Source organism: Erpetoichthys calabaricus, chromosome 3 (assembly GCF_900747795.2).
Source record: "Erpetoichthys calabaricus chromosome 3, fErpCal1.3, whole genome shotgun sequence".
In the NCBI taxonomy this organism is placed as follows: Eukaryota; Metazoa; Chordata; class Cladistia; order Polypteriformes; family Polypteridae; genus Erpetoichthys; species Erpetoichthys calabaricus.
This window is the reverse complement of record NC_041396.2, coordinates 36,916,647-36,932,016: the sequence shown is the minus strand read 5'-3', so window position 1 is coordinate 36,932,016 and position 15,370 is coordinate 36,916,647. Positions and strand designations below refer to the sequence as shown.

Genomic DNA, 15,370 nt, shown 5'->3' with positions numbered 1-15,370 from the left:
CTGTGCCTGGCTTTCTTGGAATAGACTTTGGCCTGTGACCCTGAATTGGAACAATCAGGTTTGAGAAGGTTATGCTATGCTATCAATAAAGTATATAGGAGTTTGGCTTGAATTCTTTAATGTTACAATCTGAATATTTTATTTTTCCTTGAGTTATTTTACATTTCTGTTCCATTTTGTTAAGATTGTGGAATTCTGTTTAGCTTTTTTTTTCTGTTAACAAATTTATTTAAAATATTTAAAGTATTTTTACATTTTTTTCAACGCCATTTTGTTTTTATATAGGTTACACCATTTTGTGGTGTGGTTGCTACAACGCTGCCATGCAATATTGGCAGTAGCAGCATTGCATATGACATCACTGATGTGACAATATAAAGGTCACAGCAGTGCAATTCTTAAGCATAAGAAATTAAGAATATAATTTTTTTTTTTTTAATAATTTTTTTATTTTTTGCATTTATATAGCGCTTTTCTCACTACTCAAAGCGCTTAGCAATTGCAGGTTAAGGGCCTTGCTTAAGGGCCCAACAGAGCAGAGTCCATATTGGCATTTACGGGATTTAAACCGGCAACCTTCCGATTGCCAGTGCAGCTCCCTAGCCTCAGAGCCACCACACATATATATAAACTTTAATTGTTGATACTTTTTCTTCTTAGGCTAACATTTAGCTGTTTGATCTGGGTTTTAACGGAAAAACTGTTGTCTGGTTTAGAACTGTGGCTTGCTTTCTCGACCCCGTCTCATCTTCAGGTACCTACATTTAAGAAATTCGGTTTTCCTTTTTCTGTACACTTCGTGTGCTGCACCTGTTTATACAGTGACATCTCCTGATGTCTAGTGGAACTGCAAACTGTCTATGGTAAAATAACATAGGACCTCCAAGAACATAGACAATCAAATGACATAGCTTAAATAAAAAAAGAAATAAAACAAAGAGCCATCTTTTTGTAGTTACAAATGTGTTGCTGTGATTTTGAAACAGAATTGCTATCTGTGCTCCCAGTGTTGCTGAGATAGGCTGTGGTTCAGTAACCTATAATTTGTCTAAGCTAAACAAGTTAGACAATGTTATGATCTGTTGCATATTGTCATATTCTCTTCATATATTTTTTATGTAACCACAAAGTTTCACCACCAAAGGGTGCAGTTTTGAAATGTGAATTTATTACCCCTGTGATGCTGACCAGGGCAAAGTTTAGAAAATGTATGAAAACAACAACAAAAATCCCCTTCTTATGATACTGAGGTGACCATCTCTGCCACATGAGTCGATCTTCCTGGTTTAATTACTTTTAGTTTGTTTTTAACCTTAGGATTGGTGATGGTGACCACAATGGGGCACACCGAGGTGTAAAGGGTGGCAAAAAAAACACGGATGTCAGACAAAAGTGGCACCACTCTCACAACAGTCAGAGAATAAACCCAGATGGCATTGTCAATTCCATAGAAGGTGTTATAGAGGATGACCAAGGTGACCACAGCTCGGGAGGCTTTCGTTTCCGGTGTCTGTCCTGATTTATGATCTGAGCTCCGGATGCTCTTGACCTTTTTGCTATGGAAATAAAGAAGTAACAAAATGTATGCACTCATCACGGTCATTAATAGTATAAAGGTAAGGTCACTAAATAGACTTATTAGTCCCTGAATAAAAAAAATAATGTAATCAGGGTAGATGACAAAACAGTATTGTAAATTGAAAGTATATGGAGGAACAGTATTGTTGACAATGGTGGACACCGAATACAAGACTGTGTCAGCATTTAAAGCATACCAAAGCACATAGAGGAATGTTATGATGTGAATTAGGTATTGGGGGATCCTGAGCTTTAGCAGGGCCAGCCTGGAGGACGCCGGGGAAACTGCTATAGCCTGGTAGGCACTGAGCAGACAGGTGAGGCTGATGGAGAGACCTCGGAAAATGCGAAAGCACACAAGACTCAATTTGCACCCAATATCATCAAAGAGATTTCTGTATCCAAAGGCGGTCAACGTCTGCGGGATGCCACGTGTGAAAGTCACCATCAGGTTTGCAAAGGCCAGGTGGCACAAGATGATGTCAGTGGTAAGGAGTTTGCCGTCCATCAGTAAGGAGTGCAGGAAGGTGCTACAGACGAGCAAATTGGCAGGAATGGCAATGGATGTCAAGATGACGAATCCAGCAGCTTTGAAGATTTGCCTGGAATCCATTCTGTGGACAATCTGGAAAACAGAAAACATCTTCAATTAGTCAGAGACAGAGTCCTCCTTGGTTTAAATTTGCAGAAACAGCTAAAAACAAAGGTGTAATCGATTGGACACTTCTAGCATTAAGGGAAAATGAAAAAGTCTCACTGAATTATTTGTTATTTAACTGACTGTGATCGTAATGCCTTACAACTAAGCTAAGAGGGCCCATTAGGCTCCAACCCAAAAAAACAAAAATAAAAAATGTCATTTATCTGATTTTCTTATTTATCACTTTGGTTTTTGAATGCATTTCTTTTTCTTTATCTGTCAATGAGACCTTCTGTTCATATCCAGGAAAAAAACCCTCCTAACCTCCATTATCCTCCAAGACTAATTTTTCTGTGTTCTTCAATCACTGCAACCTCACATCAAATTCCAGTTCTATGTGTGTTGTGCTGTATTAATTATTGAGCGCAGTGGGTAGCGCTGCTGCCTCGCAGTTGGGAGACCTGGGGACCTGGGTTTGCTTCCCGGTTCCTCCCTGCGTGGAATTTGCATGTTCTCCCCGTATCTGCGTGGGTTTCCTCCCAAAGACATGGTGGTGGGTTGGCACCCTGCCCAGGATTGGTTCCTGTGTTGGCTGGGAATGGCTCCAGCAGACCCTGTGTTTGGATTCAGCGGGTTGGAAAATGGATGGATGGAATTGTTCTGTTTAGTGTGAGGGCATTAAAACAAAATGACGCAAAGATAGATGGATAGACGCAAAGTGAATGATTTTGCCTATGACATACAGCCCATCCTGCCTGTGTCAGCGTGGCATTCCTCTGCTACTGCGGTTTCCATATCTACTTGTGGCCACATCTCAAAGATATAAGTGACAGAGTAACTGGTATTGACTGGAATGAACAAAAGTAAATGTATGTTACTTCTGGAATGTACCCGTTAAAGGCCTGGCTCCTTTCTTGGATTGCTTCTTGCCTTGCTGCATGATGATTCCAGAATAGGTTCTGACTTGTTAAACCTCAAAATGGAAACAGTAGGTTCAAAAACGGATGGAAGAATGGACTTTGGCATTGAAGATAAACAAAAATGAGTAAAGTTTACATTTCCTAACATATTATTAGTTTATGGAAGGAACTTAACAGCTAACTGTGTTATATACTGCATAATAGGAACATAAATTGGTGGGCAGATAGATGTTATTAGGTTTGTGATGGATGGCACAAATGGGCTGGTATTCCTGTCAGGATTTTCTGATCCTTTACTTGGCCGGGAGGGCATGATAGTAAGTGAGCAGTAAGAAGCCTTTCCGAGAAGATTGACAAAAAATGCCCACATACAAGTGGGTATGCTGGTATCCCGGCAGGGATGGACTGAAGACCCTTACCCAGCTGGGTTGGCAATATATAAAAATGAGACTCGGGAGAAAACCTGTTTGGGCAGTTTACTCACCAAACATGATATATGACAGCATCCCATCCCAGCTGCATACCCACACTGATACCTACAGGCCTTGCTGGGAGTTGTAGTCCCATGGGGCAGCCCTGTAGGGTTCCACGGGTCCCACATGGGAGTGCTGCAGGGATTGGCAGACTTTTGCAAGACCCGGAAGTGCTTCCTACAGACCACATCCTAGGACTGGAAGTATTCCCAGGTCTAACATAAAAGAAGCCGCTCTGCCTCAACTGGGCAAATTGGAATCAGATTAAGGAGGACAAAACGCACCTGGGAAGAGTGGAGGAAAATAGAAGGAGAGAAGAAGTTTGTTTGTGCTTGTGCTTATTACAAAGTAGTCTTTATCAAGGTCATTAATTGTAATTAACCTTTCATTTGAACCCAGAATATGCATCTGTGCTGTGTCTGGAATTGGGGGGGTGCTTCACTGGCCCCTACAGGTTGCATAGATGTATTTTTTTTCTCCTATTCTATCCACATCAAATAATGGCAATAAGCCGGTATAAATATATTTAAGACATTTTATAAAAGGGTGGTAACATGAAATAATAATAATAATCTTGTGAGGCAGGGTGTGATAAGGAAAGGCTCAAGTCTGCAACTGTAGACATTTCAATATGAGAACAAAAGAAAACACTGCTTGTAGTCTAGCCGACAAAAACTCCAATTTTACATGTTATTGTTCCTAAATATATTACCAAACCATTAAAATAGCAAACAATGTATCTATAACAGTAATGGAATCTATTTTGTTACATTACTTGTTAAAAAAATGGTATTATACCTAAATAAAGATAATAGAAATTTCTACTTTCTCCTCTTGCATGCACTAGTGTAGCACCACCACAATTATAAGAAGAAGAATCTTTTATTTCTTTCTTTGAGGGTTTTCTGTGTTCATGTTGTACTCAATTAGTGTTAAATATATAGCAGACGTGCTAATTGTGAAAAAATAAAGTGCCGATCTTTAATAAAGTATGTTAAATGCACAGTGTATATTCTCATTAATAGTGTCTGGCGTCTAGGAATATTTACAGTAATATTTAATTATTGCCATTATGTCTATTTCAAATGATCGGATTAAACTAAAACAAATATCTTGAACTTTTTTTTTACTACTTTGTATTAATAATAAAGTGCACATGTTTATCATTTTTAAATGTACCTGTGTAAACTATGTAATTGGAGTAATAACCTGCACCAGTACAAATTCCCAGTACCTATTAACCAGCTAGAAGCGCAGTAGCTCTTGTAGGGTCTCATACCTCCTTCTCTCTGGGGGGCTGTCTCCTGAACATTAGTTTTGTTGTTTAAAATCAATTCTGTTATCTATATTGAATCATCAGAATTAAGCCTTTAAATCTGTTTCTCTGGTATGCAGTAAAAATTATTTACCAGTTTTTCGTTTTGTCTGTGTTGGATTACTGCTGTTTTTACCTCAGCAACACAATGACAAATGTTTAATTAGCTCCTTGCAGCTATTTATAATGACACCTACACTATCAAATACAAGGAATATAAACCACATCCTCTAGTCTGACGAAAATGGGTTTCTGTACTAAACTGAAGATAGGGTCAGTCATGGGACATGATCTGGACCCTCTGGAGGTGGTAGGTAGCAAAGGAGAGGATTAAAACAAAACTGAGTGCCATTATGAACAATGCTGCTCATCCTCTTCATGTCACATTAATAATGACGACTTTCAGCCAACAAATCATTCAGCAGAAGTGTGTCAAGAAACACTACGGAGGCTCCTTTATACCAACAGCAATACGCCTGTGTAATTCCTCACTGGGACTGTTCTCTTATCTCTACCAAAGTCAGATGTTAACTTTCTTGTTATATCGTCATTGTTGTTTGTTATATTATTTTTTTTATTGATTAATTGATTCTGCTCTTGTAAAAGGCTAAATCCCCCCATGAAGCAAATAAAGTGGCATCTATCCATCTGTCTATTTAACAATGATCAATCATTTGGAACTTTCCTAAAATATATATCAGGATGGGTTTAAATTTGAATCACTGCACAACGCCTATGCCAGGACTATCAGCAGTACCACAGTGCACACAGCTGACAGTAACTTCTGATGGTATCCAGTATTTTCAGAGCCTGACTGTTGAGTATCTCATTAGTTTGGATCTCATACATCTCATACCTGGCCAGTGAACTTCTTCGGTCTCCTTATTCAGTCAGCAGATGCTTTAATCTTCTATTCTTTTTACATTTTTAACATTAAGCTGATACAGTATTTTTTGCTTTTGCCCACAGAATTTTCTCCTTTCCCACTTTTTTGCTGACTCTACCCCCTGAATTAATTTCTTTATGCTTTGCAAATCATTTTCAGCCGCTGTCTTAAATGTTTCAAGCTTGGTTTTCCATCCAGAATGTCACATGACTTTCATTATTAAATAGTTGGCTGTGAAACAACGTTGGAGTCTCGTGGCTAAGAAGTAAGGAAAACTATTGGCTGTGTGCATTATAACTGTATAGTAGATACTTTGTCTGTTTGTTTAGATTATTCTGATGAGGTCTTTTATCATTAAAAAGCTTGATTTATTTTTTTTTCTACTAGATACGGCTTTTAATAACTCTGGTATTGTGTTTAGTAGCAATACTGAAACAAGTTTTTACAATAGTTATTCGAACTCTGTTAAATAGCAACATTATTTTATTATCGTAAAGCCACTTTTATTCATTATATTTTTGCAAATTTTACCATTTTGTGAAGTTTTTGGTGGCCTCAACTATCTTGTAACATCTGTTTTCCTGCATAAAATTCTTGGTCTTTGCATGATGGGATAGTCATGTGCAGACTTCATGGAGTTCAATTTGGCTAAATCACAAAAATGTTTACTCTGCAGGGCGTTACTTGTTTCAGTTATCACAACATTCATCGTCTTACACCTCTGTTCTTTTCAGTTTCATAACTGCTCTCCCCAAGGCTATTTCCAGGCATGTTCCCAGTACTACTGCAATAAGTGACTGTGAATTGTATTACGTAATTGCAGTTATGGGCAGATGGGCAAATGGCTTCCCAGACTATCATCTCTGTGCCTGTTTTCATTTTATGATTTTTAGTCATCAGCTACGTTTCTCATTCCTATAAATTCAATGCCATACACTGTTCAGAGCTATACTTAACAGTACTGCTGTCCATGAATTTTATTTTTCAAAGCAACTGTTTTTTTAATAGTTCCCTTATGCTAAAAAACACTAAGTTCAGTCTCCATCTCAAAACTGAATGTTGAGCTCTATCAATGCAGTTGCTAGCACTGCTATCACTCAGATCCAATGTCATGTGTGAATCTTGTGCTCAGTCCTCCCATTTTCTCAAAAGATGTGTGTATATAAGGAAAATGTGTAATTCCATATTGATCATCTGTTAGTTGTGTGTGAGGGAATCTTATAATGGACTGGTGTCCTGTCTAGAACTGGTTTGTGCTTTTTGCCCTATGTTGCTATAATAGAACTTGACCCACTCATAATCCCAAATTGTATTAAATGGGTTTGAATGTAGTTATTTTATACTACATTGGTTAGTGCATCTGTCTAACAGCTCCAGGGCCTGGTCCGCAATTCCAAGCCTGGTCACAGACTGTATGCAGTGTGTATGGCCTCTTCATGTATGCCTGTTGTTAGGTTAGATTACAGCTACAGGGAGCAGGGACCCTGGATGGGTTCTTGTTTTACCCCTGCCACTACTGAGATGGGCTCTGACTTCCTCTGGTCTTGAAGTGAATATAGAAGGTTAGGAACACAAATAGATATTCCTTTGTGTATGTCAAGGTAAAAAGTTAAATGAATTTTTTGGGGGGCACACTTTAATTTAGGTATCCATTAAAATAGATATTCATAGTCTCCATGCTATAAAACATATTATAAACTTTTTAAACATGATATAAAACAACGGAAATTACAGTAGCATATTTTTGTGAACCTTATTCTTTTTAATGATAATTCATTTTTCTTAATATCAAAATTAATAAATTGAAGTTACTGTAGGGATGTGTGAATGTGCCAAGTAAAAAAAAAGTTAAAGTTGTTATTTTCACGCTGAAAATGAAATAAAGGTTAAAGATAACATCTCGACTGTATAGCCTTCCTTCACCATGAACATTCAGCTTTTTTTTTTACTGCTTATTAAAATCTTAATCGCTGCTTCATAATGGATACCTAAAGTAAAGTGTGACCATTTTTTTGAAACTTTTTTTAACCAGTGATGGTGAAAAAGTTTTGTACATATAAGGTTAGTTTATATTTTTTTGGTTTGTTAATTAACAAAATTACAAATGCTATTTGTCAGACAGCACCTCACTTTACACTCATCCTGCTATTTAATCTGTCCGCTAGCACAGAAGTCAAAGCAGCTTTCTAACTGTACCAGGGACTTGGGATCAATTCCGCATTCACATGTTCTCACTTTGCACGTGTTACTGATAACTTTACAATGGCCCAATGAAGTGATCTGTGATGTGCTGCTATCTAATTCAGAGTTAGCCTGGATGATTGGCCACCTAGTCTCCAGATTCCTGTGACCCAGTGCTGGAAAACGCCATCATAGAATCTATATAATTTGTGTTAAAAAATAATTTATAATTTACATATTGCATTACACTTATTATTTTTATGTATAATGATTCATTTTACTGCGGTGGGCTGGCGCCCTGCCCGGGGATTTGTTTCTGCCTTGCGCCCTGTGTTGGCTGGAATTGGCTCCAGCAGACCCCCTATTTCCTTAAGAGGCATTAGCTCTCTGGAAATGTGTTCTTTTCAATTGTGGCGTTTTAATTAACCTGAATTAAAATAATTATAAATAACAAAGGTATAATCCCCTTCCAGCATGCTATAAGACGGTTACAAGATTACACGAGAAGTATAAAGGATAATTTAGCTCTTTACTGATGGGTTCACGCGGTATTACAGACGGGAAGCTTATGACAGACTCTATCAAGCAATGTGGGTGTCTTGACCTACACAGTCTGCCATCTTTCGTCGCCACACTGAAAGGATTTTCACCGGACGGAAGACATAATCTTCCGCCCGGCAGCTTCAAAGTGTGTTGGCCGTAGGTCCATCCTTATATTCGGGTTGCTCCATGTGCAGGCTCTTGCTCTGAATCCAAACAAGGACAGGAAAGGACTCAAACTCCACCTTCAAAAATACAGGAATAGCACAATGCCTACATACAGTTCTCATTCTCCCAAATAAGGAAAGAGGATGGTGTGCTGACAGAAGACAGAAATATACTAGTCTGTCTTTAGGCTGACTATTCAATTCTCCAGTTGTCTTTGGCTCTCTAGTCCTGTGCTTGGCTCGGCAATTCTAAATGCTGATGCTGTGCCCCTGTGTACCATACTTGGTCTGCCTGTATGAATGAGTCCATAACAGTGGGCACAGAGAACAGTGACATTAAACTTAATAACAAAACATTTTATAACACCCCCGTGACCCTGTGTTAGGATATAGCGGGTTGGATAATGACTGACTGACTGATTCATTTTACTGAACATTTTTTTTTGGTTTGTGTCGCCAAACCTTTGTGGTTTTCTTTCACTTTCCTTTAAACAGATGTCTGTTTTCTTTTTCGAGCCAGAAAGTGTCTAAGTGAGCATACAGTACTATCAGTATGTTATAAATTTTTAATTGTTTCTTATTTTTTAATAATATTCATACTAAATATGGTTAGTAGCACACACTTTAAAGATGTATTAACATGTTCCTAATTTAATTACAAATAATGCCTTTACCAAAGTAAATTTTTTGAAGAACACCATTTGGGTTTTTTGTTAGGCACTTTGAATCATACCATTCGAGGTACAAATGTCACCAGCAACTCCCCTGCAATCAGAATGAGCAGGAGTTCATTCCCCGGCTCAGATTACTAGTTTAATCACAAAGAATTTACACTTTACCCCAGAAGACCAGATGAAAGCTGCAGTAAATGTTAATTTAATAAATGACTTAAATGGTGCTGACAATATTCTCAATAAGCTTAACAAGCAAATAACATTAGAGTAACAGAAACAATGAACATGAGATAAATTGTGGACAGGTAGAGTGCATGTAGACAATCCACAAAACAGTAAATCAAAGCCACAGAGAATACAAACAGGAAAGAACAGGGACAGCGGCTTTTAAACTGCACAAAGGAAAAGGTTGATATTTATCCCTGATCTCAGTTTTAGACCCTGGCATTGTTGTACTGCCAGAGGGAGTGAGTAACTGCACACATTGTAAGTGATACAGTGCCAGGCATAATTGCACACAGCATATTGAACAATCTGAAAGGCTCACGCTTTGTTTCCCCTTTTCATTTATCAGCCTCCCACAACCACAACACAAAGGCTTACCTTGGAATGAATGGACCTAAATGGAACAGAGTGCCTTGCGAGGTTCTGCATGGCTTCATTTATACCCACTCTCACTGAGCGAGCTGGTAATGTAGGTTTTTGTTGGTCCTCCTTAGCATACGGAAGTGATTGGTGAAGGAGAAAGGTGAACCTTGGGGAAAATATATGGCGACATGAACTTTTTTTAATTGGTAGCTGTGGACAGGCAAAACTCTCTCTGGTGTTATTTTAAAGTATTTTACATAATTTATAAGTGCTTATAAGTGTCTGTATGAGAATAAATTGAATTGAATAATTAAAATTTTTATGTGCACTATTATTCTTAAGCACTGCAATGGACTGGCACTGTTTCTAGGGAATGTTCCTTCCTTGCACCCTATGAATGCTGGGATAGGTTGCAGCCCCCTGCGATCCTGCTCGGGATTAAGTGAGTTTAGACAATAGTATGGTATTATTCTTAAGCAAGTAACCCTAAATGAGGCCTATTAGAGTACTTCTAAAGTGCCAATTGTTATTTTTTACTATTTTCTCTTGCATAACAAAGTATCCTGCATTTTTCATTTTATTAACACATTGGATTATCAACAGAGACCCTTATTAGGAGAAACTGAAAAATGATGGTATATGAAGACTGATCGTCATCTGTGTCTACACTATTGTCCTTTGGGTACTCTGGCTTTCCTCCCCAGTTTATTAGCAATTCTAACTCACCTCTGTGACGGACTGTTGACTTGCCCAAGGCCATTTTCTGGTTGTGCCAACATGGGTCCAGGCTGCCAAAATAAAACAACTAACTAAGTTCTCACAAACGACTAAAGGTGCACATAGGAGTCCATCTGCACTGACTGCCTCACAACATGGTATGGTACCTGCTTGGTTCAAGAATATAAAACCCTGCCGAGGGTGGTGAAGGTGGCACAATATATTATTGACATCCAGATGCCTTTGTTTAGGACATTTTTAACACATACTGTCTTAGAAGGGCACATAGTTTAATTATTAAAACTTCAGTCATCCCGCACAGTTGTTTTTCTTTTACCATCTTTTTTGAAAAAGGGGCAGTTTCTACCCGCAAGTCGTAAAATTACAGCCAATCAAAACAAAAATTATTGTAACATAACAAACACTGTATGTATATATATATATGTAGACTGCATATAAAAAGTGCTCACCCCTTCTAAGTTTTTCTATTTTATTTATATACAATAATAAACCTTAGTGGATTTAATGTGGTTTGTTGATACCAATCAACACAAAAAGACTCTTTAATATGAAAGTGAAAACATCCATCCATCCATTTTCCAACCCGCTGAATCCGAACACAGGGTCACGGGGGTCTGCTGGAGCCAATCCCAGCCAACACAGGGCACAAGGCAGGAAACAATCCCGGGCAGGGTGCCAACCCATCGCAGGAGAAAGTGAAAACAGATCTCTGCAAAGATGTTTAAATTAATTATACATGCAAAACACAAGAAAGCTGATTGCACAGGTATTCACCAGTCAGTATTTAGTAGATGCAACTTGGCATCCATGACAGCCCTGGGTCTATGTGCTCAGGTCTCTCTTTCTCTATTAGTTTTGCACATCTGGACCCGGATATTTTTCTCCATTTTTCTTTGTAAAACTGTTCAAGCTCTATCTGCATGGAGATCATGAGCCAACAGCCTTTTTGGACTCTGAATTAGCCCCTCAAGGACATTAACTTTGTTGATTTTAAGCCATTCCTGTCTAGCTTTGGCTTTGCTTATTGTTTGCTGGAAAACAGATCTTTTCCCAAGGTGCAGGTTTTGCGCAAACTGCATCAGGTTTTCCTTCATGATTTCCTTGTATTTCGCTGCATTCATTTTACTCTTTACCCTCACAAACCTTTCAGGACCTGCTACGGAGAAGCCTCTCCAAGGCATGGTGCTTCTACCATCATGCCTCAGGGTGGAGGGGATAGTGTTTTCTTGATATCATGCAATCTTCAGACATGGCGTTAATCTGATGTCCAAAAAAGATTGATTCTCATCTGACCATAAAACCTTCTTCCAGTTGACTTCAGAGTTTTCCTTGTGCCTTCTGGCAAATACCACACTCCAATAAAGCTGTAACTGGTGAAGCACCTGGGCATCAACAGTTGTCTGCTCAGTTGCTCCAATCTAAGCCACTGTAGCTTGTAACTTCTTCAATTCTCGAAGGTCTCCAGCTGTCTTCCTCTGCTTGTTTTCTTCTTGTATGATCACACTGTTTTTGTATATGGCCAGGCCTAGGCAGATTTACAGCTGTGCCATACTCTTTCCATTTCTTAATGGTTGATTTAACTGGACTCCAAAGGATATTTGTGACTTGGATATGTTCTTCACTGCAAAAAATGAAATCTTAACAAGCCAGACAATCTTGAAAAGAAATAATTGATCTTGTTTTTTTATTTTAAGAATAACTGACTTGAGTAGATTTGTATGTGTAAGATATCCATCCATCCATCCATTATCCAACCCGCTGAATCCAAACACAGGGTCACGGGGGTCTGCTGGAGCCAATCCCAGCCAACACAGGGCACAAGGCAGGAAACAATCCTGGGCAGGGTGCCAACCCACCGCAGGACACACACAAACACACCCACACACCAAGCACACACTAGGGCCAATTTAGAATCGCCAATCCACCTAACCTGCTTTGTCTTTGGACTGTGGGAGGAAACCGGAGTGCCCGGAGGAAACCCACGCAGACACGGGGAGAACATGCAAACTCCACGCAGGGAGGACCCAGGAAGCGAACCCAGGTCCCCAGATCACCCAACTGCGAGGCAGCAGCGCTACCCACTGCGCCACCGTGCCGCCCATGTGTAAGATATATAATCTCATATTTAGAAAATTTAACAAGTTAACAAGTTAAACTTTCTCACTATATTTGCAGATAATTTTGCTTGATTCTAATACCTTTTTCTTGTTTTTTATTTATTTTTTCACACTGATTTTTTGCAGTGTTGAATCCATCCCCTGACTTGCTTGAAAAGTTTTTTCGTCTTCATTGTGTATGTTAGCCCACCATAAAGTCTTGCTCCAAGTTGTCCCTTCTATTAACAGGGCTATGTATACTACAATCACCTGAAGCTCCAGACAGGTGACCTCCATTTAACTAATTCTGTGACTTCTAAAGCAAATTCGCTGCACCTGTGATGATTTAGGGATGTCATATTAATGAACTTATGTACTTATGCAATCACTCATAGTGGGGTTTATATTTCTAATTAATTTAGACTACATTGTAGAGATCTGTTTTCACATTGCTATTAAAGCATTTACATTGATTATTGTTAAAAAAGCCTAATTAAATCTACTGTGATTCAGTTTTATACAAAAATAAGATGTGAAAACTCCAAAGGGGTAAATAGTTTTTATTGGCACTATATTGCTAGTTGAAGCCTCTGGATCCTTCCTTTCCTAAATAACATTTTACCACCTGTGCCCTAAGACCCAAAAGTGTTGAGACAGGCGTTAGACCCACTGCAGTAAATCTGGGCTGGTCATTGTCTGTTGTGGTTTGTCTTGTCTTACATATTTCTAGACATGTTTTCCTTACGATTTTCATTTTTTACCTTTTCCAGTCCCTAAGACTCACAAGAGAGAATGAACAGGCTGTGAATCTTGTACACAAATCAACAAAAGAAAGCTCCTAAAAACAGGTTAGGCAAAAGAGATACAAGGGAGGCTCCTTTATTAAAAAAGATTTGATTAGACCATCTTATAATTTTTCATGTAGTCTGACTACTATCCATCTTATGTTTTTGTCCAATCCTCTTCACCGATTTTTTCTTGTTACTCCAAACCACTGAGTATATTTGATTAGTACCTACGGGGACCACTTAACGGCTCATGGGAACATCATGCCTTATGGGAACCTAAACACTCAGCTGCCAGCCTTTCGCTTTGTTTTCCTTTCAGTTAGCAGTTTCAGTTCTTATAAAGAGATGCACACAAGTGAACAGTTTCCATTTCCTAAGCACTGAACTCTTTTAGTATAATAAGTGCAAAGTGACACAAAAGAACATGGATGTGAGGTTCATTGCTAGGTGAAGTGACTTCCATGTTCAGCAGGATGGATTTAATTCCATCAACATAAATTGTACTTTACTTTATAATGAGGGGTTAATTTGTTAGTTTTATGGTCGTCGTAGTCATCTCAATGGTTTTGGGGTTGAACCATTTTAGAGAAGCAAATGGAAGAGTATATTGTACTGTGAGTTCTGAAAGGGGGCTTTTTCAATTTAATTCAATCAAAAGCCAAGCAAAATGACACCTTTTATTGGCTAACTAGAAAGATTACAATATGCAAGCTTTCGAGGCAACTCAGGCCCCTTCTTCAGGCAAGATGTAATCTTGCCTGAAGAAGGGGCCTGAGTTGCCTCGAAAGCTTGCATATTGTAATCTTTCTAGTTAGCCAATAAAAGGTGTCATTTTGCTTGGCTTTTCTCTACATTCATAATGGCTAACACGGTACAACACCCTAGTACTATTCAATCAAAAGAAAAGTTGTGAAATGTGTTACATACTGGATTCTGTGATATGTCAATCAAGTGTAATGTACAAAATGCCGCTGCACTTTAATGTAATCAGTGATCATGTTGGTCATTCCAGTCATGTGTTGTACCGGAAGGAAGCTTAGTGTCAAGAGCCAGAGCCTGACATATATCAGCATGTCAAGAGCCTCATATGTTTTTTATTGTTTATTTCATTATAGAAAAATACAGATATTAACCCAACAGTCAGTCTGAGAGGTCTTTTTGGTATCTCAAATACTTAAATGTTTTCTCTGCAAGTGGATGTGCAGCTTGACTGACTGTGTGCCTGTTTGTTATGAACCTGCGTTCCTGTCAAACACCTTCTTCTACTAATTTAAATTACAATTAAGATTTCCCAGTTTCTGACTTTAACTTTAATTTCTCTTTCTGTTTGATTTTTGGGTTTAGATTTGGTATTGACTTTCACTAGAACTTATGTTTGGCTTCAACTTTCTGTTTGTCTATATTTCCTCATTTCCTCAGCTTTAGTGATAACTATGACATATTCATCTGGGTCAAACCTAGTTCACTTTGTTTATAAGTACATGAAAAATATAAGTCTCTAGGTAGAGCTTTGTTAAGTTTAGTTGAAAAGGAAATTATTGTGTTTGTATGTGCATGATTGTATTTGTGAAATCGTCATAAGACATGCTTGTATGGTCATATAATAAGTTATTGAAAATGGCCTGCTGGCCAGTATGAATGTCACAAATGCTGTAAATGATGTCAAGCAAGATGTGAGTAAGAGGTGGGAAAAAAATTACATTGTTGACCATGACCTTTATGGATCTGTGTTTTGAGAAACTGTATATGTAAAATTAATAAAAAAACAATGATTTTGTTGAGTAAA

At 38.3% G+C, this 15,370-nt stretch overlaps 1 protein-coding gene across 1 annotated transcript; it reads right to left on the bottom strand.

Moving 5' to 3' along the window:
- Positions 1 to 1,136: 1,136 nt before the first annotated feature.
- Positions 1,137 to 2,191, bottom strand: LOC127527018 (olfactory receptor class A-like protein 1). The gene has a single exon (XM_051924382.1). The coding sequence runs from the start codon at positions 2,189 to 2,191 to the stop codon at positions 1,238 to 1,240; it is 954 nt and encodes a 317-aa protein (XP_051780342.1). The 3' UTR covers positions 1,137 to 1,237.
- Between the last annotated feature and the right edge of the window lie 13,179 nt (positions 2,192 to 15,370).